Here is a 25,792-nt window from a genome sequence, read left to right as displayed (position 1 = left end):
ACCTGTAAAGTGGGTGCATTGAGCATCTTACCCAGTGTCATTTGTTCACAAATAGGGTCAACCTGAGATTGGTACACCTCTGGTTTTGCCCTTAAATACTAAAGAAGTGATGGGTTTAGTATAAATATGTTCAGTTGTCTAAAGAGAGACTGAAGTTGAGATAGTAAATGGAATGTTTTTCATTTGAGCATCTCATCTTTGATGTTAAGGACAGCCTAGTTTCCTCATTCAGTGTCCTTGTGATAGAGGGAATAGGGAAGTGAGTTGTAGCTTCTCAGGCTATGTCCTACATTTGCCTTAGTAACGAACCTTAAGCTTCCCAGAAAACTGAAGACTGGGCTTGGGAGAAGATGGGGTGGTGGATGGAAGCAGAACAGGGACATTGCCTATAAGTTGCAGGAGAGTGTGGGCCCTGCTCCCAGATCTACCAGCCAATCCAGAGGACATCTGCCTCAAGGTTACTTTGTGGTCCCAAGCCAGGACCAGCACACACAGCGGCTGGTGTTATTTCATGGCCTGATGGCAATACTCACCTGTGATTGGCTCTTATTTCAGATGGAGCATCTGAAGGCCTGTGCAGAGATTGCCGCCCAGCGAACCATCAACTGGCAGAAGTTCTGCATCAAAGATGACTGTAAGCCGTCCTCGCTGGGTTGCCACTGTTCATCCCTGCAGAGATCATCTCTGGAGAATGCTCTGTATTAAGCTGTGAGCTGGGCTGGAGATAGAGCTGTTAACAGAACACAAGCCAGAACTTCAAGTGATGAGAGTTGCTTGTGTAAACTTGGGCTGCTGCAGGAGCACAGAGCAGGAGTGACTGATTTCCAGGCCATAGCAGTAAAGTCTCAGAAAACAGAGGAGTGTAGAACTTGTTTACTCGTCAAGGCAGTAGAGGCTGGCTCCCCTCTGATCACTCCATTGCTCCTGGTAGCATATGGCAGAGAGAATTGGAGAAGAAAAAGCCTTGTCCCATCTACAGCTGCTCTCTTGCTCATGTTCTAACTAGTTCAGTCATTCCAGCACTGACTCCCATCTTTCTCCTCACAGCTGTCCTCTACTTCCTCCTGCAAGTGAGTTTCCTGGTGGATGAGGGGGTGTCCCCCGTGCTGCTGCAGCTACTCTCCTGTGCCCTGTGTGGCAGCAAAGTCCTCGCAGCCCTGGCGGCCTCCACAGGGTCCTCCAGTGTGGCTTCCTCATCAGCCCCTGCTGCGACCAGTTCTGGACAAGCAACAACTCAGTCCAAATCTTCTACCAAAAAGAGCAAGAAAGAAGAAAAGGAAAAAGAAAAAGAAGGTAGGAGTCACTGTGTGGTCCTATGATGGGTGATATACTAACCCCCTCAGTGTACATTGTTTAACTGCAGGTTCTGAATGGTTTTTACCCTGGCTTGTCCAAATGCTCCCTGTGTCTCCTCCTGCTCACATGTTCTGTCATGGTGAAAGGGACACCTTAATTGTGGCTCTCTGTGCCAAATGATAGAAACAGGAAAAGACAGGGTGCACTGAACACTGTTAGCACTAAAACTGCATAATCCCCTGCACATGCTGAGCACCTGCTCTGTTGGCCAGCCCTCCCTCTTGGCTTCTTCACTTTTCATGGTCCTCGAAGGCCTGAGATAGGAAACAGTGAATTAACTTGTCATCTGTGAGTGAGTACAGAGCAGTTCTTACTGTTGAGACACCAAACTTCTTTGGGACACTCTTCTGCTGTACTTGTTGGCTCAGTGCCATTAGTGTCCTATACATGGGGGCTGGGGTGGGCTATGTACCATGTGGAACCAAACCATTTGTCCCCAAAATAACTTGAAATTGTTTGGCAAATTGCAACTATTTAGCAGACATTTTTCTAAAAGATAGATTTCCTACCTTTCCACCTGGTCGTAAGACCCTGGGCCCCTGGGTGAGTTGGTCCTGCCCTGGTGTTGCAGGTGAGAGCTCGGGCAGCCAGGAGGACCAGCTGTGCACAGCTCTAGTGAACCAGCTGAACAGATTTGCAGACAAGGAGACTCTGATCCAGTTCCTGCGCTGTTTCTTGTTGGAGTCCAACTCTTCCTCAGTGCGCTGGCAGGCCCACTGCCTGACCCTGCACATCTACAGGTGGGCCAGGGCATGATCATGGTTGCTGTGTCAGTGTCTGTGCCCATACCAAACTCTGGAGGTCCTTTTGTTGAGCTATCTGCTTTATAGCTAATAAGCTAATGTCCTTGGCGAGAGACAGTTTCCACCAGAGGGTTGTAGTCGGGAGCTCCTAAAAATGATAGTTGCCTAGAGAAACTCAGCCTGTGCTCTGGAATCAGCTTGGAGGAAGCCAATAAATTGATGGTACCACATCTGCTAGGATTGTCAGGGGCCATAAGACCCTGGCAGCCTGACCCATGACTGTATGTGGGAAGAGACAGTGCAGGCACAGTTTTGAGGCCTTGGTGGTAAGTGAGAGGCCTCGCTTGTGGCTACCTGCTAACCAGAGCTGCTTTCTACCACAGAAACTCCAACAAGGCTCAGCAGGAGCTCTTGCTAGATCTCATGTGGTCTATTTGGCCGGAACTCCCAGCATATGGTCGAAAGGCTGCCCAGTTTGTGGACCTTCTGGGCTATTTCTCTCTGAAAACTGCACAGACAGAGAAGAAGGTAAGAGAGAGGCCCTCTCCCCGCCCCACACACTTGGAGTCATTTTTCTCTTGAGTGAAGAATATTATGGCCATCCAGAGAGAGTGTTCACACCTGAAATCTTTTTTGAATCTTTCTTGTGTTATATTTTTTACTATTGAATACAGTTTACCTTTCTCTAGTCTAAATGTCCTATAGACAGCTGGTGGAGAAGTGGGTCACATTGGGGAGGGAAAGGTGGCTGGTTCAGCTTGGGAAGGAAGTGCTATTCATTGAGCTGGGTGGCCTGCTTGGGGGCCAGGACCAGGAATGCCACTATAATGAGACAGCCACTTGCTGACTTCTCTATAAGAGCTTAATAGTCTTTTTCTAGATGGCAAAGGCTGCCCAATGCCAAAGGACTGTGGATACTTGTGAGGAAGGTAGAATCTGTTAACAGATTATGAATTAGGACCATAGCCAGAAATACAAAAGCAAGTCTTTTTCCAATAGGATTTAGATTTTAAAATGCCTTTAATGAGTTTATTGTTTGATTGATGTTTGGGTATTGGGGACGCTGCATGTCGTGATGTACACAGGGAGGTCAGAGGATACTTGCTATCCTATATCGTGTGGGTCCTGAGGATCAAACTCAGATCACTAGGTTTGGTGGCAACAGTCCTACCCCAGAGACATCTTGCAAGCTCAGGACTCGGGTTTTTAACCAGTGTATTTCTTTTCTGAATTCTGTTCTCAGTTGAAGGAGTATTCCCAGAAGGCTGTGGAGATTCTGAGGACTCAAAATCACATTCTTACCAACCATCCCAACTCCAACATATACAAGTGAGCCCTGTTTCTTCCTGCCATTTGAAGAGGAGTCACAGTTTGAAGTAGCTGTTTGCACATTGGAAGTGCTTGTGCATGCACTGAGTGCCCCTTTGGTGTGGTCCCCCCAGCTAGTTGACCTTCATCTCTTTTCCTGTGGAGCCCAGACCTTTGGACTCTAGAAGGCACATAGATATAATTGCCAAATTCACTTTGTGAGTAGTACAGCAGAACCTAAGCTAACCATATAAAACAAGTTTACAGAAATGTCTTCCTTTTTTATTAAAAGAAAAAGGAACTATCCCTGCACATGTGTACCTGTGATATCTTGGGGCTTGCATGCCATGACACATGTGGAAGTCAGAGGTCAGCCCTGTGGAGTCAGTTTTGTCCCCTCCCCTCACATTTATGTGGGTTCCGGGGATTGAACTCAGATTCTCAGGCTTGCTCAATAAGTCCCTTTCCCCTCTAATCTATCTTGTCAGCCTAAGAGAAACTTTTAAAAGAAGAGAGCATTAAATTTGTGGGTTTTTTTTTATTATGTTGGCTTAGTAATGACATTTTAAATGTGTACATGTATATGGTATGTGTCTGTGTTCTTGTGTGTGGGCACACACGTGTACAGCATGTAGAGTCCCAGTGCTCTAAGTTGCTTTCCATCTTATTTAAGGCAGGGTCTCTCATTTGAGCCAAGAGCTTGCTGTTGTGGATACTCTGGCCAGCTTACTTTAGATCCCCTGTCCCTGCTCCCCAAGTGCTGGAATTGTAGACAAGCTACCATACACACCTGGCTGGGATTGTGTGGGGTCTGGGCATCTGAACTCCAGTACTCATGCTTACATGTCCAATACTGTGTATACTGAACCATCTTCCTGGCTCCTTAGATTTTAGAAAACAACTTTATTAAGTATTATTTATATAACACAAACATTTTTAACATAATTTAGGAATTTTTTCTATAAATAGTAAATTTAATTATGACTCTCTGAGATCTTAATTCCTTTCTGGATTCAGACATCAGCTTAGAAGTAGGAAACACCCCAGGTGGATTAGTTTAGCTTTCTTCCTGTGCCTACTAAGCCCTCTGAGCTGTAGTCCCTTTCCTTCCCCTCACAGGGGGAGTGGGGAGTGGGAATGGCTTTGGCATGGTCCTGGAGGACTCTGCTGATGCTGACTGCTTTCTTTCCTAGCACCTTGTCTGGCTTAGTGGAGTTTGATGGCTATTACCTGGAGAGTGACCCCTGCCTGGTGTGTAATAACCCTGAGGTGCCATTCTGTGTAAGTAATACTTTGAGCAGGTCAGTCTTGAGGTTTTCTGGCTCTGTGGTTCTCGTTTCCAAAGACTGGTTACTATTACCTAGGGGTTCCTCTCAGGTTGCTGCCTGGCACTGTGGATTCTTGCTCACCACAGTTGCTACCTTGAGTAGAAACTTCATCTGTGGTTGGAGAGGGGGCTATGTTGATCAGCTTTGACAAAGATCGATGGTCTAGTGCTCAATGTGTTGTTTTGTGTACTCTTGTATTTAGTATATCAAGCTATCTTCCATTAAAGTGGACACACGGTACACCACGACCCAGCAAGTTGTAAAGCTCATTGGCAGTCACACCATCAGTAAGGTGACAGTGAAAATTGGGGACCTGAAGCGGACCAAGATGGTGCGGACTATCAACCTGTACTACAACAACCGAACTGTGCAGGCCATTGTGGAGCTGAAAAACAAGTACGGGCTTTGCAGGCATCACCAGGTGCAGCTGTGTCTTGCGGGTGCAGAGCAGATGTGTGCAGCGGATCTGCATCCTCTCAGCCACAGCAGCGCTGGCAGAGGGACTGCAGTGAAGTGACAGCTTCTGAGGCTGTTACAGCAGTGAATTTTAAAGGCATTGAGTGGCTCCCTAGGGGGCAATGACAGTTCCTCATAACCTGCCCAGGGTGGGGGCATTAAAAAGGGACTCCAGGTTCTCTTGCCTTGTGGAAAACCTTGTGCATTAGACAAAACAGCCATGCATCTGCTCATAGAGCAGGAGGTATTCTTCTGAGTCTTCTCCACTGCGTGTTCTTCCATTTCAACATGTCGCCCCCCCCCCCACACACACACATAAGCCAGCATCTGGAGTAGACATGTCATAGGACTCTGGCATTAGCTGCATGTGTTAGCTCCCCAGAGAGTCTTGGGTATTACTGAGCAGAGGTAGATATGACTGATCTGTTAAAGCTCAAGCGCTGCTGTGCACACAAAAGGAGAAGGCAGCTAACAGTAACCAGTGACTCGGGGCGCTGCCTAAAGTCTACTCTTTGGAGAAGTCCTTGACCTTGAAAGGGCTGTTGCCTGGCCTGTCAGGGTAGGCTCCCCCCCAGAGGGTAAGCACAGCCACTGATAATGGTTTCAGGGCTGCCACTTGATACTGGATAGCCAATTGGTGTGCTCTTCCCTGAGGAAGACTGTTTCTCCTGCTCTTAGCATTCCTTAGTTGCCTGTAGTTCTGCTACAGTTGAGACCTTGCAAGCTTTCTCCCATCTACATTAGCATGTCTGTTGTCGTTGTCTGTTCAGGTAGTGTGTAGGTAGCCATGGTAGTGAAACTTAAGTGTAGCTTCTCAGACATGTCTAAGAGATAACATTTTCCCAACAAACTTCCTGGTCCTCTGGTGCTTAGGATCCTTCTGAAATGACCCCTGAGCCTTAGGTGCAGGGCTTGTATTGTAGATGTATCAGCTGGGACTGGGCTCCACAACTCTGCTTTTTGATCCATAGAGGTTTTCTGCACTGGTCTCTATCTGTTTCAAAGAGAAGTCTCTTGATGTGGCATGAGTATTACACTTAGCCGACTACCCTGGAGAACGATCCGTCTTATACTTTTTTCAGAGGAAACCACAAAGGAAATTTTTTTCTTTGGATTTCCTTAGAGAAATATGCAGGGTGGCCTTTCTCACACTGTCAGTCTTTTGTCACTGAGCTTTTGTCGTCTCTCTTAGGCCAGCTCGCTGGCACAAAGCCAAGAAAGTTCAGCTGACGCCTGGACAGACAGAAGTCAAGATTGACCTGCCGCTGCCCATTGTGGCCTCTAACCTGATGATCGAGTTTGCAGACTTCTATGAGAACTACCAGGCCTCCACAGAGACCCTTCAGTGTCCTCGCTGCAGTGCCTCCGTTCCCGCCAACCCAGGCGTCTGTGGTAATTGTGGCGAGAATGTATACCAGTGTCACAAGTGCAGGTAACTTGGCCTGCGCATCCAGGGCAAGCATGTGCTATCATCTCTCCTTTTACTCACCTTTTCTCTCCCAAACCTCTGCTCCCACTGACTTGAGAGCACTGTGGTTCTTCAGGTCCATCAACTATGATGAGAAGGATCCCTTTCTCTGCAATGCCTGTGGCTTCTGTAAATACGCCCGCTTTGACTTCATGCTCTACGCCAAGCCTTGCTGCGCAGTGGATCCCATCGAGAACGAAGAAGATCGAAAGAAGGTAAGGCCGCATCTGTCTTAGCCCCAGGTCATGGCTTGGCTCTGAGCTTTGGGGATAGGAGCCAGGTGACAAATGTCAATCTCATCTGGGTCTGGTAGTAAAGGGCACTGGAGAGAGGGGGTGCCTGTTCAGGGAGACAGTGGGGCATTTGTCGTTGGAGTCAGGAAAACAGTTCTCACAGCACTTGTGCTGTTATGTGTCTGTGACCTGCTGTGAGTCACTTTTCAGCAAGAAATTCTTTGAATCTCATTCATATACATTGCACACTGCTTGCCATAAAGACTAACATGCCACCTCCTAGGGTTGTCATGAAGGACAGATTGTGTGGAGCCTTGTGCCTGGTCTGTGTAGAGGACATGTTTCAGTAGGTGACTAGCACTTAGGGCCACTAAGGGAAAATAAAGCTGAAAAGTCTTCCCTCAAGTACCTGTCTCTTTGCTCTAGGCTGTTTCCAACATTAACACACTTCTGGACAAAGCTGACCGTGTTTACCATCAGCTCATGGGACATCGGCCACAGCTGGAGAACCTGCTCTGCAAAGTGAACGAAGCAGCTCCAGAAAAGCCACAGGTGCCCCGAGACAAGAGGGTATTTGGGTCAGAAGTGGAAGGCTGCCCTTGGTGAGGTCATCCCTAGGGCAGAAGTCTCACATGTGACCTCTTGGGATTGCAGGAAGACTCTGGAACGGCGGGGGGCATCAGCTCCACTTCAGCCAGTGTGAATCGCTACATTCTGCAGCTGGCTCAGGAGTATTGTGGAGACTGCAAGAACTCATTTGATGAGCTCTCCAAAATCATCCAGGTAGGGAATGGGAGTAACTTGCAGGGGCTTTATGCTTTCAGAACAACTGTTCCCCTAGCCAGGCTCCCGTTCTTAGTGTTGTCTTTGCCCAGCGGGCGATGCTGGCTCAGCAGCTACATCAATGGTTCCTCCCTCTCTGGGGGTGAGGTCCACTTGTCAGGGCTGTTTGCGTTCAAAATCATCAGGCATAGTGGTGGTGGGACATTAGTAGACAACACGTCTTTGTTTAGTAGAGGGGTTCCTGGTTTCTAAAAGTGAATACTGAGATTCTGCTCCCTGTTCTTGGCTGCTGTGTTCTCAGGCTGGAGGGTCAGGGCACTTCAGCTGCAGTTAGCCAAGGTGGGCCCTGTTTTCCTTTAATGTTTCCACATGGTTCCCATGGGTAGGAACCTGTCCATCAGCAGTGGATCCTCGTCCCAGAAGAGTAGCCAGTTGTCCTGTCTCCCTAAGTTGCTGATGACCTTTGCCAGATGATCTGGCTTTCTAACCCTTTAAAAGACAGTGTTTGTGGCCGTGAAAAGTTCAAGCCTGTGATCAGTCTGATTTCCTTGATCAAGCTAGTCATTCTACTCTGTTGAATGAGGATAAAATAAATAAGTGGTAGGGTTATTGAGAAGAATAAATTCTATCAGACTTGTAAATTCATAGTAAACCAATTTTCCTCTTTCTCCTTTATTTATTTGTCAATTTTTTTTCTTATCTTTCCATTCTTAGAAAGTTTTTGCTTCACGCAAAGAGCTCTTAGAATATGATCTGCAGCAAAGGGAAGCAGCCACAAAGTCATCCCGAACATCCGTGCAGCCCACGTTCACTGCCAGCCAGTACCGTGCTTTGTCTGTCTTAGGCTGTGGCCACACCTCCTCCACCAAGTGCTATGGCTGTGCCTCAGCTGTCACAGAGCACTGCATCACACTACTGAGGGCCCTGGCCACCAATCCAGCTCTGAGACAAATCCTCGTCTCCCAGGGCCTCATCCGAGAGCTCTTTGATTACAACCTCCGCAGAGGGGCTTCAGCCATTCGTGAAGAGGTCCGCCAGCTCATGTGCCTCCTGACTAGGTCAGAACTTGCTCCTTGACCCAGGGGTGGTGACAACAGCAATGCTAGCACTAGGAGTGCAAAGTTGAGCCAAGCGGTAGGCTGGTTTATCCCAGAGAAGTGAGGGAAGGTGGTAGGTGAGTGGATGGGGGAAGCACCACAGTCAGCTCTTTGAGTGTGCTGCTTGGTGTGGTGCCTTGTTGATTCAGGTGGTATGTCCTGTGAGTGGCGTGTTGGTTCAGGTGGTGGTGTGTCCTGAGGGAACTTCCTTGGTGGGAGAGGATAAGGGAGTAAAGTAACACTTGAACTCAAAAAAAAAAATTGCAGGAAAAAAAAATCAAGAAAAAGAAGCCAGAGGGAGTTTAGGGATAAGTACTTAGACTCTGGTCAGAATCTGGGCTCAAGATTTGGCACTGTGCACTGTGTGCCTTGGGCAAAAGATTCATCTGAGAAATATCAGTAATGACAAATACCTTAAAGATGGTGATGTCAGAAAATTCAGTAAGTGGAGGCTGGAAAGAAGGCTCGGGCTAGAATTCCATTCCGAGCTGGGACAGACCTATTCCAGGATGCCGAGAGTGGCAGATGCCTGCAGAGCTGGAGAGCACAAGGATACAGGTGGTGTAAAGAGAAAGGAATATTAGCACTTGGAAACAGCACATCCTGTAGGGTCCTGAATACTATTTGAGCATTCGGGTTCCTGGGTGTGTAGTGTATTTTGTTGTTAATAATAGTAGAGGTGTTATTAAGGAGGAACATGGGGGAAGAGGGTTCTGTGTAGGAAGTGATATGGAGTCCACACTGAGCGTGGACTCAGGTTTTGGAGATGGACACCAGCAACTCCTAGGGCCCCACCACCTGCAGCATGACTCTCCATGCTCATGCATGCGTCCTTCTATTGCTGTCCTTATGAAAAGGGGCTGTATTAATCCCCTCCCATCATAGGCCCAGTAAGTTCAAAGATGTCTTGCTCCTGGGAAGAAGGTAGAAAAGTCAGGGTCAGATAGCCCTTGCCATCCATTCATGTTTTCTCTGGGCTCCGGGTGAGAAGATGGCCATGGCGTGCATGCTCACTATGACAAACAAGACTCTTTGCTTCCCCAGAGACAACCCAGAGGCCACTCAGCAAATGAACGACCTGATCATTGGCAAAGTCTCCACAGCCCTGAAAGGCCACTGGGCCAATCCTGACCTGGTGAGCAGAGCAGCTGTCCTTTCTGACCTCTTTCTTGCGGTCCTCTGTGTCCCTGACCGCTTCTCCAGGCCAATGTTGGAGACCAAAGTGGGAGGGATCAGACTGTGTGCAGAGAGTTTATTGTCAGCTAGAGCCTGTAGCACGGGGTCTCCGATGTCTCCTTGTCCTGGTAGGCCTCCCCTGACTAGAGATTTTAGTAGGAGACCTGTAATCAGAGTTTAGATCCTGACTCCCCTCATCCTGTTGTCCTTCCAGGCAAGCAGTCTTCAGTATGAGATGTTGCTGCTGACGGATTCCATCTCCAAGGAGGACAACTGCTGGGAGCTCCGCTTACGCTGTGGTGAGCTTGGGGACCATCTGGGTGGGTGCTTTTCAGAAAACAGAAAGGTGCAGTCCTGATACCCAGGCAAGAGGTAGGAGGAAGATGGCTTGGGCAGCCTTGCTGGGGCAGGTGACCCATGTGTACTGATTGTGACTTCTTCTCATCACCAGCACTCAGTCTTTTTCTCATGGCCGTGAACATCAAAACACCAGTGGTTGTTGAGAATATCACCCTTATGTGCCTGCGGATCTTACAGAAGCTGATTAAGCCACCTGCTCCAACTAGCAAGAAAAACAAGGTGATGTGCCATTGGGCATGAGTGGAGTAGGGGGGAGATGATGGGGCTTGAGGAGTTACATAGCCTCTGAGCACTGTACCCTGCTTCCTCAAGGTCACCTCTCTGACTGATGTGATCACCAGGCTGTCTTTGCTTTAGTTCAGCAGAGGTGGGTTGGAATTTTTGAGAAGTATAGCGTAATACAAACTTAACAGTATAAAAGCCTAGAACAGAGCAAGACCTTTGAAACACTGAAACAGTTGGCCTGAGATTCCCACAGGGTGTCATGCCCTTTACTACACTGCACCTTTGTACGTGCTTTATGAATATGGGTGGAAATCCATGACCTGAAAATAGATTTGAGGTCAAATCCCAGCTCTGCTGTTTTCTCCATCAAGACTGGGCAAGCTAGTTGTATTCTTCAGTTTGCTCCTCTGAGATGTAAAGTAGTGACCACCTCGAAACTTATAAAAAATAAATGATGTAATGAATTATTTGAGTCTAAGGATGGTTTGACTTAATTTGTGTCTAAGACCTAGGACCTAGTGTGGTATTCAGCATGCAATAGCTGCTCAGTAAGTCTTCATTAAGTGGAGAGTAAAACTCTTAACTGCAGTCACATATGTGAGGCTGTACGAAGCCAGCACTCTCAAGTCTGTGGCCTCAGCGTCAGCGTGGAGATGGCCCTCCTCACATGGGTGCAGACCTGTGGGTGCAGATAGGATTAGCAAGAGCTGGGGCAGCAGAGCTGCATGTTGTTTTTCATGAAGCACCTGGAGTGTCAGTGCCATTCCAAGCTGGGGCCTAGGTGTGCAGGTTATATCTCACTTTGTTCTGCTCCCTCATTCAGGATGTCCCTGTCGAGGCCCTCACCACAGTGAAGCCATACTGCAACGAGATCCATGCCCAGGCCCAGCTGTGGCTCAAGAGAGATCCCAAGGCATCTTACGAAGCCTGGAAGAAGTGTCTGCCCACCCGAGGTGGGTCTCTTCCCTCCGGCCACTCAGCAGCCCCTGCTTCCACTGTGCTTTCCTGCTTACCCCAGCCTTTGCCTTGCAGGGGTAGATGGCAATGGGACGTCCCCCAGCAAGTCAGAGCTCCACCGTCTCTACTTGACTGAGAAGTACGTGTGGAGATGGAAACAGTTCCTGAGCCGTCGTGGGAAGAGGACCACCCCTCTCGACCTCAAGCTGGGCCACAACAACTGGCTGCGGCAGGTGAGTACCCTCCACCTACCGTTCTCTGCCCTGCTTTCTCGCTCTCCGTTTACTGTTGTTGACGTTCTTTCAGTAGAAGTTCTTCAGTGCAGCCCCCAGGAGGGACAGGTCAGTACAGCTGTCCTCTGCTGCTTGTGCCCCCTGACTTGCCTCCCAGTTCCCCCAGAGAGGCAAACCAGTGCCTGTATTTATTTTCCTTGCTGCCTTCTGTTATTGAGCTCCGCTATTCTCTCCCTCCTTCAAGCTAAGTTTTCAAGAATTAACTTTAGCCAGGCCCTTGATCCCAGCACCTGGGAGGTACCTGGTCTACATAGCAAGTTTCAGGCTAGCCAAGACTACATAGTGAGACCTTGTCTCAAACCACCCCCATCCCTACCCCTCCCCTCAAGAAAGTTTTTCTCTGTTTTCTGTTGCTAAGCAAGAGATGTTCCGCTTATGCTGAACTAGAGTTAGCCTACTAACAGGTATCCCCAAGAAAGAACTCTCAAGGGCTTGCCAACGAGAATGCTCATTGAATTTCTCCTCCCTCATTTACATTTGCTACGATTCTGATTTCCCTTCTGTTGCTCTGGTAAAATACCAACCAAAAGCAACTTGAGAAGGAATAGAATTATTTGGATTGTACATCCAAGACACAGGCAATCATTGATGGAAGTGCAGAAACTTGAAGCAGAAACCAAGAAGGAACACTATTTGCTGGCTTGCTTGCTCACGGGCTCATCCTTAGCTAGCTTTCTTATATATAGCTCAGGACCACCTGCCTGGGGATGGTGTCACCTGCAACATGCTGAGCCCTCCTGGATCAATTAACAGTCAAGACAGTATCTCACAGGCATGCTCACAGTCCAATCTGATAGTTATTCAGTTGGGGCTCTTTTGAGGTAATTCTGCACTTTGTCAAATTGACAGTTAATGCTAACTAGGTGCCAGTGTGTTCTCCAAGTTGCTTGGAGAATTTTCTGTGAAGCAAGAAGCTCTCTAGCAGCCTTTCTCAAGTCTGCAGCCACTGGGTACTGGGTTAACTGGTGGTGTGGACCCTTCACTGTGCCCAGAGAGATATTTACAATTCTGGATGTGTGGAAGTCAGCTCATGTTCTGGGCCTAGAAAAACAGTGTGGCCTCTGAGCCGGCCCTATTTCCTCTCCCGTGTCTGGCAGGTACTCTTTACTCCAGCGACACAGGCAGCACGGCAAGCAGCATGTACCATCGTGGAAGCTCTTGCTACTGTCCCCAGCCGCAAGCAACAGGTCCTTGACCTCCTCACCAGGTACCATGTAGGGGTAGGGTAGGTTGGGACAGTGTCTAGCGTGGTTGAGCCTTTTCCTCGTGCTCTGGTGAATACATAGGTCAGGGTTGGGAGGCACCTCTGAGTGGTATATAACCATCTTGGTCCCTGCCACAGAAACCACACAGAACTTTAGGAATATTAGTGGTAAAACAGCAGTGGGTATTTGTTGAGCGCCTCTGAGCACAGGCATAATTGTCACTCATTGTCCTCTGCAGTCCTCGAGCAGTAAGCACGGAGACACGGGTGCTCAGAGGCTTGGCAGCCATTCCCTGAAGTGTTGTGAATCCTTTCAGCAAGGAAAGTGTGAGGTTTCTCAGATGACCTCCATCCACCTCAAGGAGGAGGGAAGAGAGGCTGAGCAGTAGATACAGAGGAGGGAGCCGCTGGGCTCTGCGATGTCAGTCCCTAAGGGTGCCCTGTCTCGTGCAGTTACCTGGACGAACTGAGTGTAGCTGGGGAGTGTGCTGCAGAGTACCTGGCTCTCTACCAGAAACTCATCGCCTCGTGTCACTGGAAAGTCTACCTGGCTGCTCGGGGAGTGCTGCCCTATGTGGGCAACCTCATCACCAAGGTGATCTTTCCCTTCCCCTGTTCCTCCTCTGCTTTGAAAGGCACTTTTGTCGGATTCTTGTTTTCTGAGAAGCATTTGTTGAAAATAATTATTTTCCAGACTTTACTATAACTAGAAGGCCATGGCAGTCTGTTGGGGGAGTTTCAGCTGTTTCAGGGTTAAGCAGTTCCTCGGCAGTATTCCAGCCATCTTTGGCTTCTTGGAAAGGCATTTTTCAAGGATTAGAATGAATGCGTGACTTTTGAGCACCTTTGGTTGGTGCTACATCATGGGATGGCGGAGGAGGCGGCCCCTATCACACTGTGCTTGTCATCCTGTTTAGGAAATCGCCCGCTTGCTGGCCCTGGAGGAGGCCACCCTGAGCACAGATCTGCAGCAGGGCTATGCCCTCAAAAGTCTCACAGGTAGAGAGCCACCCAGCCCTTCCCTTGGGTGTCTTGGGTATGCTTTAGGCCTGAGCCGCTGCTCCTTGGTGCCGGTCAACTCCTCTCTGGGACTTTTTTCCTCGTAGATGGGCCTGCACTTCTGAGTCCTCACTGCTGGCCATTTGGCTTATTACGCATCTGTGCACAGGAAGATTTTCCTTGTTTTTTTCTTTTCTCCTTTCTTTGGATAGCCCAGGCCTTCCGTATTCTCTTCCCAAGATCTCACAGCAGGTTTTCCCTGTCCCTGCAGGCCTTCTCTCCTCCTTTGTAGAGGTGGAGTCCATCAAAAGGCATTTTAAGAGCCGCCTGGTGGGCACTGTGCTGAATGGGTACCTGTGCTTGCGGAAGCTAGTGCTGCAGAGGACCAAGCTCATTGACGAGACTCAGGACATGCTGTTGGAGATGCTAGAGGACATGACCACAGGTAATGCCCCCTGGCAGCTTGAAGCTGCAGAGGTGCACAGGTGCACTGTCTCTGAGTGCCACAGTACTAGAGGATGCGTGACAAATCTCACACTTGGGAGAGAAGCCTATCTTGAGCACTGTGGTGCTCAGTGTTACAGTCCTAGGGCTGAACGCACGTGTACTTTTCCTGGGTTGAGCTCCTAGGGAAGGAAGGAGTTGGAGGTCTCAGGCTGGTATCTTCAGTCATCTGGAATGTCAGTGTCCTTACTGTGTTCTTGCTACCTTTTCCTTATATAGCTCCACCCTGTCTCTCTTCACTGTTTATCCTATTACTCTACTGTTGAGTTCTTAGAACTCTAGATTTTGTAGCCAAGAGACTTCCCCTTTCTTTCTTTTCTTTTCTTTTCTTTTCTTTTCTTTTCTTTTCTCTTCTTTTCTTTTCTCTTCTTTTCTTTTCTCTTCTTTTTCTTTTTTCTATATAGCCCTGGCTGGCCTTACATGCTCTGTAGACCAGGCTGACCAAACTCAGAGACCTGCAGAGTTCTGGGATTAAAGGCATGTACCGCCACCTCTCTGCTGAGACTTCTCATTTCTTAACTTTCTCATAATCTATGAAATGTATTTGTGCCTGATCACTCTTTTTAAATTTCCTGTGGCCTATTCTACTGTTTGTCTTTCTGCTTCTTGGGCGGTATTCTCAAACTGGTGTTTTATGATTTGGATGGTGGTTTGATTTCTTATTTCTGAAGTTTATTGTAGAAATTCTTTAGAAGCTGATGGCACCTGCCTAGCATCCAGCACTTGGGAGGCTGAGGCAGGAGTATTGGTGTGGGCTACATGACAAAACCCTGCCTCATAGAACTAAGAGAACACATGCAGTGGTGGTGCACACCTTTAGTCCCAGCACAAGGGAAGCAAAGACAGGTGGATCTCTGAGTTCAAGACCAGCCTGGACTGCAGAGCAAGTTTCAGGACAGCTAAGGCTACACAGAGATCTAAAAAAAAAAAAAAGAAGAAGAGCTGGAGAATGCTGAGTGCTTCAGAGCTCTTGCTGCTCTTGCAGAGAGTCTGAACTTGGTTCTAGCACAACTCACAACTACCTGTGACTCCATTCCCAGAAATCTAACACCCTCCTCTGGCCTCCTTCAAACACATGCACGCACAGACCCACACATAGACATTAGTGAAAATCAATAAAAGCAGAGGAAAAGAACGTTCTTCAGGCCCTGTGCAAGCTGGTCTTCTTGCACAGGTGGGTCTGTGACTGCTGTCTCTGCGAGGACCCCTAGGCTGTCCCTGGCATGCCTTCATCCAACTTTCTCAGACTTTGTGGTAATGTAAAGTTTGGGTGCCACACATGTGGGAGGGAATGGCTTGTTAGCTCTCGTATTTGTCCCCCGGCTCACTACCATTATTGTAAAGAACAGTTTGCTTTCAGTTGTGTGGATGGAGAAAAGAGAAAGTGGTTCCTAGTTGATCTTCATACCAAGAGTTTAGCTATGTTGCTAAGGTACCAGGTGTGGGATGCAAGAAGGGTGCAGGGTACACAGTCTCCCCATCCTGGCAGGCCATGGAAACTAAAGCTTAAGACCCAAACTGCTGTGACTGCTTCTCTTTGGGCCCAAACTACTTCTGTAGGCTTTTGTTCTTCACTAGTGTAATAGTTCACTGTCAATTTGAAGTTGTTTTCAAGTACGGGGTGTGGGAGTTCAGCTAGTGACCCTCATCTGCCTGAATACCCAAGAAGGAAGTCCTTGGATGATTTGGGGAGCCTGTTTGGGGGAAAGGATGGTGTGGTCCTTCAAAGGAGGTGTGGTCCTTCTCCTTAAGGGAAGTTGTGCTCCCAGAGAGAGCAGAAAAGCACACAGCTAGCTGTGATGTAGGGGATTGATTTGGGATGTAGGATTATCGCAACAGAAACTACTGATATTCCCGTGTAGGGCATTCAGAATCTGAAAAATGGTGTTTCATTGTCTCAGCTCAGTTCTTGTGACTGAAGCATTTTCCTAACTCGTGACCACTTTGCTCTCTGGCAGGAACAGAGTCTGAAACCAAAGCCTTCATGGCTGTGTGCATTGAGACAGCCAAGCGCTACAATCTGGATGACTACCGGACTCCTGTGTTCATCTTTGAGAGACTGTGCAGCATCATCTACCCTGTAAGCAGTGTGCTTGTTGTAATAATATCATTATCACCAGATCCACTGACAAAAAGTAGAAGTAGCTTCTTAGTTTCCCTCCTCTAATGAGAGAAAAGCCAGTGGGCCAAGATTAGCTTTGTCTGTTTGTTTTTAGGACAGGGTTTCTCTGTAGCTTTGGAGCCTGTCCTGGAACTACCTCTGTAGGCCAGGCTGGTGTCAAACTCACAGAGATCCTCCTGTCTCTGCCTCCTGAGTGCTGGGATTAAAGGTGTGCGCCACCACTGCCTGGCATAATTTGCCTTTTTAAAAATTAGATCTCACAGCCCATTGCAGATACAGCAGCAGTTTTGAAATACAGTTGAGTGTATTGTAACCTCTTCCTCCTCTTCTGAACCTTGGGATATGCATAGTAGCCACATATGTGTCTTTCCTATGGTCTGGTCCAGAGACCTTTCTTATTGTTGAAACACCAACATCCTCAGTTACTGATGGAAAAGCATTGGGGTTGACGTGCCTGTGCGTATCACGAGAGAAACCCCTTCTCTACTCCAAGTCTCCAGTGATTCTTGCCCAGCCTCCGGCTGGTCCGCCTCTCACCAGACAGCACCTTGTTCCATTGCATTGTCTCTCCTCGAAAAGTGTGTGATGCTTCAGGTGCTTACATTGTGTTTGAAATGACCTTGGGCCACTGTCCATAAGAGTGTATAAATGTAAGGTGTGCTGCACTTGCTGTGTTTTCCTCCTGGTGCCTACAGAACAGTCAGTGCTGTAACTCTTCTCTGCTGTCCCTCCTGACGTGTCCTTCTTTTCCTTTAGGAGGAGAATGAAGTCACTGAGTTCTTTGTGACCCTGGAGAAGGATCCCCAGCAAGAGGACTTTCTACAGGGCAGAATGCCTGGAAACCCGTATAGCAGCAATGAGCCAGGCATTGGACCTCTTATGAGGGACATAAAGAACAAGATTTGCCAGGACTGTGACTTGGTGGCTCTTCTGGAGGATGACAGTGGGATGGAGGTAAGAGGCTGTGCTGGTCACTCACCAGCAGTGTGGGCTGGGTCGCACCTGAGTGTTTCTTGTAGGTCATTGGTTAACCAGGTAGGAAGTTAGTCTATAAAGTGGGGCAGATCCCATCTTCTGCCTCTGCTGCTGGTAAGGTCAATGACCCATGGAAAGCTCTGACAAGTTCCTGGCATGAAACAGGAGGAAACTTGGTAGTTGTTGCTTGGAGTAGTGGTAGGATTTTGTTACTGTTGCTTCTGGAAGAGTTTTCTAGTGGTTCCAGGTTAATGGAGCCCTAGGGATCTTGGTGTTTTGACTCTGGTACATGGGTCATAGATCCTGTTAACACCTTGAGCCTTATGCTTCTGGTAGATGACTTCCCAGGTCTGGTGTTACCATCTGTGTGACTAAAGACAAAGGTGGTTTTTCTGGTGCTGAGCCTAGGTACCTTCAGTCTGCATGTGGAGTCATATGCAGTCATGTTAGTAATCCCCTCCTCCACTTTTCAGCTCCTAGTGAACAATAAGATCATCAGCCTGGACCTGCCTGTGGCGGAGGTTTACAAGAAGGTCTGGTGTACCACGAATGAGGTATGTGCTTACTTTCTTTTCAGGAGCTGGGGTGGGTCACCTTTTCTGCCTTAAGATCTAATGGAACTGATGCTAATCATGGCCCACATGTGGCCACTGTAACTCTACTTCCTTTCTGTGTGTCAGCTTGGGAGGCATTTAGCTAATGTGGGTCAGGTAGACTTCAAGGAATCTTGAGTGACCTTACACCTTTGCTTCTCACCTCTGAACTGAGGCTGGCTCTCTAGGGACCCCAGGATGGTGCCTAGCACAGACAGACTATCCCAGCAGCTCCTTAACAGTCCCAGGCTGTGGGTGTCAGTTTGGTAATTGGGATGAACCCTCCATATTGTGTGCGGTAAATGAAGACTGTGGTCTGACCATAAGAAGGACTGATGTGCCTGCTCTCTGTTCCTGAAACTTGAACCACACACTTTGGTTTAGATACACTTGTTTGTTGTGATGGGCACAGGCTTAGAATTGGGCCTCGACTTCTAGCCTAGGCAAGCATGCTGTCCAACCTTGTCTAACAGGTCTAATCAGCACAGGACTCAGCACGGAGTAAAACATTTGGGGACTAGTTATCAGAGTGCTTACCTAGCATTTTAATGACACCAGCTAGAATTGCATCTCTGCAGTGCCAGGCCTACAGTAAACATTGGACAAAGTGAAACCTAGACTGCTTTACATCTCCACTGTTAGAGAAATGGAGGCTTATATCACCACGACATTGAGCAAGTTCAAGGGTGACTTTTTTTTTTTTTTAAGTCTACCTCTCCAAATTTCTTTGCTTAGGGAGAACCCATGAGGATTGTTTATCGAATGCGGGGGCTACTGGGTGATGCCACTGAGGAGTTCATCGAGTCCCTGGACTCCACCACAGGTACGGCACTCTTCATAGACAGTGCTGCATATTGAACTTTGGGCCAGAGCAGCCGTGTCCCAAAGGACGGTAGCCTATGCTCTGCATCACAATTGTAGGGAAGAAAGACAGACATTCATGGCCTGATTTGGATACCTGATTGGGATAAAAACATTCAAGCTGCAGTTAGCAGACTTGAGATCAGATTTCTTCCTGCCTTAGCTCTCTGTTCTTTTGAAACAGTTGAAAAAAGTATTTGCCTGTACTTTGTTGTAATAGCAAAAAAACATTAATTATCTTACACTTCGAGCAAGGCTCCTATGGGAGTAAGAGCGTATAGGTCACAGTAATGACCTTTATTGCATACTGGGAAAGAGCCATGTTCTCAGCCCATGGAAGGGTTGTGTGTTTTGATTCTTTTACTTTGATTTTCAATTTCTCTCCTCCTCTTCATTTCCCTTTCCTTCCAGATGAAGAAGAAGATGAGGAAGAAGTATACAAGATGGCCAGTGTGATGGCCCAGTGTGGGGGTCTAGAATGCATGCTTAACAGACTAGCAGGAATCAAAGATTTTAAGCAGGGACGCCACCTTCTAACAGTGAGTTGTGGGCAGTCTGGTGGGGGCTCTCTCTACGCAAAGCTGTGATCATTGAGCCACTTGTCACTAGAGGGCAGTGTGGTGCAGCAGAGACCAGTGCAAGCCAGTGAAGAACCTGGCTTATCCCAAACTTTTGACATCTAAGCCTCCTACTGCTTTCCTTCTGGCCTACTCCACCTAAAAACCAGGGTGGTGGCAGTCTTCTCCAATATCTCTTTAGGTATCAGAGGAACCAATAACTGTTTCCCCTAAAAACTGCTCTTGTATTAGTCGTCATTGTTGTTTTATGATTGCCTCTTAAATAGACTTTGATTTCTCCTGGAGGGTCCTCTGTCTCACTAGTCAGGGAATTCTAATGGAACCACAGAGATTTCACTAATATCTTTACCTTCCAGGGTGTTCAATAACTCTTGTGTCATTTAAGTGGCCTACCTGACCTTTGGCCTCCATAGGCTACGTGTGTTGGAGTGTTCTGTCTGCTTCTAGTTCAGAATCTTGGGTGCTTAATTTCCCCAGAATGATGGGACACCAACTAATGTTTTAAGAACCCCCATCACTGCTATCATGTAAGAGTAGTAGAGAGAAATCTGGAGATGTTGCCACTTGCTGCCAACCTTGTATGGGAGCTCAGCCACCTGACCCTGCCATTTAAGGGTCACCTCTCCTTGCACTGCAGGGGGAATGTCTGCTGATTGAGACGTCTTCTTAGACACTTTTGACACTCATGCTTGCACATTTTACAGACGTGGGTGCTCTCGTGGCTCTGAACTGGCCTCTCTTCACAGGTGCTGCTGAAGCTGTTTAGTTACTGCGTAAAGGTGAAAGTCAACCGGCAACAGCTGGTTAAACTGGAAATGAACACTCTGAATGTCATGCTGGGGACTTTAAACTTGGTAAGAGTGCGGGCCACAGATGATAAAGACTGACTTTGGCAGTCCTGAGTGAGAGATCTCGACTCTCGGCCTGCTTCTTCAGTTCTCTTCTCCTGGTGACTCACACTCATGCTGTTCTCGTGGCATCTCAGAGCTTCCTGTCCCTTTGCTGAGTGCAGAGTCGAGACCAGAAGCAGAAGTCTGTAGAACAGACCCAATACTGCAAGGAAGTAGTGCCTCTCTTTCCTCAGGGCACCCAAGAATGAGGCCCAGAACATCTCGTTTCCACTGTCTCCCTCTCAGATATGCATTGCACACATGTACACTTGGGCGCGCGTGCACGCACACACACACACACACACACACACACACACACACACACACTCTGGACTTTAAGACCATGAAAGACAGCAGAGGTAGTGAGTAGCTGTGGTTGTGTCCTGAGAATCACTGGGCCTCCTCCTTCAGGCTCTGGTAGCTGAACAAGAGAGCAAGGACAGTGGAGGAGCTGCTGTGGCTGAGCAGGTGCTGAGCATCATGGAGATCATTCTAGATGAGTCCAATGCAGAGCCCCTGAGTGAGGACAAGGTGAGTAGGGGCCTGGTCCCTCTGCCCAAAGACACTGGGAACCAACAATGGGTTTGTTTGAAGCTGGCTGAACTCATGTTGGGAATGACCAGGGCTCTAATCAGGGTGATGTTGTTGTACTGAGTCTGAGACCTTTGCATTCAGGGGGAACAAAACTGCCAAGGATGTTCTTTCAGTCTGAAGGTGCTCATTCATGGAACCCAGGCATGACCTAGATAAATAGGCAGTACGTAGTTTAGCCCTTCACTTTATAGTTGAGAGGGGTTGTGACTGGTGCAGCCCTACACTGCAGTCTCTCCCGTCTGCACCTGGACTTACTTTCTTCTGGGGTTGGTGATTAGGCGGCCTGTGGACTCCAGGAGTGTCTAGCAGTCTCCATTCTCCTGGGGAGCAGGATGTTGCATTGGTGTAGTGTGGCCATCTGAGAGCCATCACAGCAGCTTGGAAATTCAACAGTGGAAATCCTTATAGTTTTAGCAAGGACTAAAGAACAGAACAGTTCTGTCTGGTGAGAGTGGCTGACTTTGGGGGTCTGTTCTTGGCTACAGCCACCATCCTGACTTCCATCCTCTTCTGTTGCAGGGCAACCTCCTCCTCACGGGTGACAAGGATCAACTGGTGATGCTCTTAGACCAGATCAACAGCACCTTTGTTCGCTCCAACCCTAGTGTGCTCCAGGGTCTGCTGCGTATCATCCCATACCTGTCCTTTGGAGAGGTGGAGAAGATGCAGATCTTGGTAGAGCGGTTCAAGCCTTACTGCAGCTTCGATAAGTATGAGCCTGGAGTTGATACAAGAAGCCTGGGGAGGGGGGATGTCCACAGAAATCCCAAACTAGCTTTGTGAGACTGAGCGAGTAACCTGGGTTTTTGTTGAGTATTTTGGGTGTATGATTTAGGATTTAAGGGACTTTGTCTAGTGGGGTGGCAGTCACCAAATCACACTATATTAAAACAGTACTGGAAGAGTATGACAGGGGGAAAGACCTGACTAGGTAGGGGAGCTACACTTGCAAAAGCCCGTAGATGCAAAAGAACAATGCAGGCTTGGGCACAGCATAGGTGAAGGGAGAGTGGCAGGGTCCTGGTCTGAGGTCTCCTTTCCCTGTAGGAGTTTAGACTAGATCCTCTAGGTGGTTCATGTAGTTTTTACCCAAGAGGGTGATGTGAGCTCTGCCTTTGTGCTGGGACCTTTTATGCTCTCTAGGTACGATGAAGACCACAGTGGGGATGACAAAGTCTTCCTGGATTGCTTCTGCAAAATTGCTGCTGGTATCAAGAACAACAGCAACGGGCACCAGCTGAAGGATCTCATCCTGCAGAAGGGAATCACTCAGAATGCTCTAGACTACATGAAAAAACATATCCCCAGTGCCAAGAAGTAAGGCGCCCTTCCTGAGGCTCTGTGCCCCCTCCTTATACATGATCGTTTTTCTCAACATCTGAGTGTGGTGCTTCCTCTGTGCCCTGTGTCCCTCCCACTTCAGGGACCTGTCCAGTGCCACTCAGCCACTGTAGAGTACTGGGACTTTTTCTGCTTCTGTTCAAGTGTTCATCTTTATCTGACTTCTCAGTTGGATTTACCCTTACTGACCCCTTATTACATTCTTGAAAGATCCTGTTTGAACAAGCCAGACTGGGCAGCAGATTTTCAGTGTTGCTTCCTGGCTGCTCATGTGCTCTTGTCTGTTTTGCAGTTTGGATGCTGACATCTGGAAAAAGTTTTTGTCTCGTCCTGCTCTGCCTTTTATTTTGAGGCTTCTTCGGGGATTGGCCATGCAGCACCCTGCCACTCAGGTGAGTGGACAGATAGCAAGAGGAAATAATAAACCATCTGTGTACAACCAGCAAGTCACCCGTGGTGTGGCTTACCCTGTGGCCTGAGGCTTCTAGGGCAGGACCTTCAGCTGCTCTGGTTCTCTGTATGCAGTGAGTCTGACAGTGTGCGGGCTCGGCATGCTGCAGTTGAATCACGCGTTCTGGCTGACTGTTCAGTCATTGCATGTTTGAAACTTCATCACCACTGTTTTCTGCTCTGCCTCAGGCAGCTGAGAGCTTTGTGTCCCACTCCTGACCTCTCCACCCTGTTGTTCCATGTGTTGTCCCATGAGGATGATGTGGGCTCCAAATTTTCTTTCCACCCCATTTTAGAAAGCTGTAGATTCTCGGGCTGTAGATTCATTGGAGAAGCATCTTGCTGAACTTCAGTATATATTAAAACCAACAGTGCACTTAGTACTGAGTCCCTCTTCTGCCCTTGCATAATATCCACATTCCTCTGTGCCCCTCCCACAGACCCTTGCTAAGCTCTCCATTTCTGTAATGGGGTCCATTTCCATGAGGGTGGACCCATGGACCATGTAAGCTTGGGATTGTTTTTTCCATTCGTCAGGATTTTTTGAAGCTTTTTCTGGGTCATTGCACATGTTTTGTGTCCTTACTATTCATGAGTAGTGTCCTACCATAGCGATACATCCCAGTCTGTACCCATCCTCCTGTTAAAGGACAACGAGTCATTTCCCATTTGGAGCACTCCTTACCAAGCTGCTGTGAAATTCAGGGACAGGTTTTGTTTGAATGTTTTTATTTTCTGGGGGAATGCCCAAAAGTGTGTAGCTAGTGGGGTAGTAGCTGGTGGGTAGTTGTTGACTGGTTAGTACCTACACGTTTAGTTTATAGGAACCTGCCAGGCCAGCAGTGTGGTTCAGTAAGTAGTAAAAACACTTGCCGTGCCAGCCTGACCTTCTGAGTTACTTTCCAGTATCCATACAAGAGTGGAGGGAGAGAACTGGCTTGGACAGTTTTCCTCTGTCCCCTACACACGTGCCTACGCACACATTGACATATCACACACGGCAGTTATAAAAAGAAGTTGCCAGACTCTCCTGAAGTAGCAGGCCCGTTTTACATTTCTGGCAGCAGTGCATAAGTGGCCCAGTTCTCGTCTTTGCCGCACTTGCTGGCTATTTTTACTCTGGTTGTGCTGCTGAGTGCAGTGCTGCGTGGCTGTGGTTTTGACTTGCATTTCCCCAGTGGCTAATGATGCTACACTGCCCTCCTCGTGCTTCATCTGTACAGGTCTTTTGCATGAAATGGCTCTTGTATCACGCCATTTTCTAGGTAGATGATAAAAGGTTTAATGCTGAGTTTTGAGAATCCATAGAGTTAATTATTTTGCTTTTATAATGTTCTGCATTGACTACAGGGTGCATTCTTGTTTGGCAGCCTGTTCTGATAACTCACCTCAGAAGTATAGTGACTCAGTCATTTACAGTGAAGGTCTTACTCAAATCTCTGTCATTGCTAGCTTTTGTCTCAGTCCAGCAGATAGCCACAGGTGATAGGCCTTTATGGTAAGAGTTTGCACACATTGTTTCCACTTCTTTGTAACAGCTTTATTTTGCAAAGTATACCAAGGAAAAGCTGTGGTTTGACCAAAGGCAAAATGTGATGGCTTTTCATGCATCTTAGTACTGTGCAGTGCTAGCTGGCCAAGTCTTCCCTGTGAAGCTCAGGCTAGCCCAGCCATTTTCCTGCCTTAGCTCCTAAGTGCTCTGATTACAGGCGTGCACCACCATACTCGGCTTAGGAGTGTGGAGCTCCCTCCAAGGCGTGACATGTTTGCTGCAAGAAGTTAGAAAGATGAAGAACGTGTGGTGGGCTTTTGTCATGATCCAGTGGTAGCTCGAGCAACTAAGTGAATGGACTCAGCAGAGACCTGGGAATTGTTTAACTGGGATTTGGAAAGAGAAAGGGCTTGGCAGCTTTAGAACTCTGCCCAGTCCTTTGGTTCAGTGATGAAGAGAATGGTTGTTCCATCAGAGGAGATGGACAAGGTTGAGGGTGAGAGAGGAGGGATGGTGAACAATTCTTGCACGTATGAGACACCCTTCCTGTTTGTGAGTTTTGTGTGGACAAGGCCTTGTGGTTTCCCTACTCCTACTTCTCACACATCTGCCGTGCACGCACATGCACGCTCACAGTAAACACTTAGGGTGTTGAGTTTGGGGTGTGGGTGTCTGTGGAAAAGTTTGCTAGGTCTTAAACATGGGCTCACTCAGCATTTAGGAGCACAAGGCATGAGATAACATGCAATTTTGCTGAGGTGTGAGTTTGCAGTGTTCATGTAGGAAGGGCAGATTTATGAGTTACTGAGTGATCTGAGGCAGACAACTCAGGCTTTCGCCTCTCAAGTTGGCTCTATTGTTTTCCGTTTTTCATCACACAGAGTAAACCCCACCACTAACTAACTTGTGATGGTGAGGCTTTCAGTACCTCAGTGAGACTACCCACCGAGCTCACCTGGAGGCCTTTCTCCCTGCACCTGCCTCAGCTCCCATCTCAGTGGTGCCGCAGGGCCCTGAAGCCAGCTATCCCAAGCCCAGGGTTGATAGCCGTTTAACTTTTTGTCGTCTTCATTCCTGCGTGCTGGAGTTTTGCCTCTAGTATCTTGTAGACTAGGAGGACTGCCACCAGCTTGATGGCTGCAGGCACCCATTTGCAGAACTATGGGAGTTCCTGTGACTTCAGGCTTCTGCCCCAGGGTGCTCCTGCACAGGCCCTGCCAGGTGCCCCGTTGTTTTTAGCAGGAGCAGCTCTCTTTGGCTTCTCCTTCCCAGGCACAGTCCACAGTGCTTCACGTGCTGCCTCACCTTCCATCCTTACACTGTCCCTGTTTTCTGTGTGAGAATACTGGACATGAGTGGAGTAGCTAGCTAGAGGTCCCTGACAAAGCCAAATCTCCCACTCGCAT

At 48.1% G+C, this 25,792-nt stretch overlaps 1 protein-coding gene across 11 annotated transcripts in view; it reads left to right on the top strand.

The window, feature by feature from the left end:
• The window catches only part of Ubr4 (ubiquitin protein ligase E3 component n-recognin 4), a 111,544-nt gene that overhangs the window by 72,471 nt on the left and 13,281 nt on the right, over window positions 1–25,792 (top strand). For 8 of the 11 annotated variants that reach the window (XM_085690372.2, XM_085690381.2, XM_085690375.2 and 5 more), the window contains 31 exons: window positions 556–634; window positions 1,048–1,293; window positions 1,928–2,096; window positions 2,483–2,627; window positions 3,343–3,428; window positions 4,601–4,688; window positions 4,938–5,131; window positions 6,384–6,623; window positions 6,736–6,874; window positions 7,319–7,462; window positions 7,547–7,675; window positions 8,390–8,733; window positions 9,817–9,907; window positions 10,163–10,247; window positions 10,400–10,527; window positions 11,357–11,486; window positions 11,566–11,723; window positions 12,881–12,990; window positions 13,441–13,582; window positions 13,905–13,986; window positions 14,258–14,431; window positions 16,449–16,570; window positions 17,369–17,566; window positions 18,061–18,141; window positions 18,916–19,003; window positions 19,453–19,580; window positions 20,366–20,473; window positions 20,921–21,040; window positions 21,623–21,813; window positions 22,247–22,420; window positions 22,737–22,836. In XM_085690372.2, coding sequence (XP_085546498.2) covers window positions 556–634; window positions 1,048–1,293; window positions 1,928–2,096; window positions 2,483–2,627; window positions 3,343–3,428; window positions 4,601–4,688; window positions 4,938–5,131; window positions 6,384–6,623; window positions 6,736–6,874; window positions 7,319–7,462; window positions 7,547–7,675; window positions 8,390–8,733; window positions 9,817–9,907; window positions 10,163–10,247; window positions 10,400–10,527; window positions 11,357–11,486; window positions 11,566–11,723; window positions 12,881–12,990; window positions 13,441–13,582; window positions 13,905–13,986; window positions 14,258–14,431; window positions 16,449–16,570; window positions 17,369–17,566; window positions 18,061–18,141; window positions 18,916–19,003; window positions 19,453–19,580; window positions 20,366–20,473; window positions 20,921–21,040; window positions 21,623–21,813; window positions 22,247–22,420; window positions 22,737–22,836 — 4,413 coding nt within the window. The remainder of the gene's footprint in view (window positions 1–555; window positions 635–1,047; window positions 1,294–1,927; window positions 2,097–2,482; window positions 2,628–3,342; window positions 3,429–4,600; window positions 4,689–4,937; window positions 5,132–6,383; window positions 6,624–6,735; window positions 6,875–7,318; window positions 7,463–7,546; window positions 7,676–8,389; window positions 8,734–9,816; window positions 9,908–10,162; window positions 10,248–10,399; window positions 10,528–11,356; window positions 11,487–11,565; window positions 11,724–12,880; window positions 12,991–13,440; window positions 13,583–13,904; window positions 13,987–14,257; window positions 14,432–16,448; window positions 16,571–17,368; window positions 17,567–18,060; window positions 18,142–18,915; window positions 19,004–19,452; window positions 19,581–20,365; window positions 20,474–20,920; window positions 21,041–21,622; window positions 21,814–22,246; window positions 22,421–22,736; window positions 22,837–25,792) is intronic. The other 3 variants (XM_085690382.2, XM_085690378.2, XM_085690374.2) reach the window with 1 other exon arrangement.

The sequence above is a fragment of the Myodes glareolus genome, chromosome 6 (genome assembly GCF_982192425.1).
Source record: "Myodes glareolus chromosome 6, mMyoGla1.1, whole genome shotgun sequence".
NCBI lineage: Eukaryota > Metazoa > Chordata > Mammalia > Rodentia > Cricetidae > Myodes > Myodes glareolus.
Note: the sequence above shows the minus strand (reverse complement) of the source record. Positions and strands in the feature narration are given on the sequence as shown.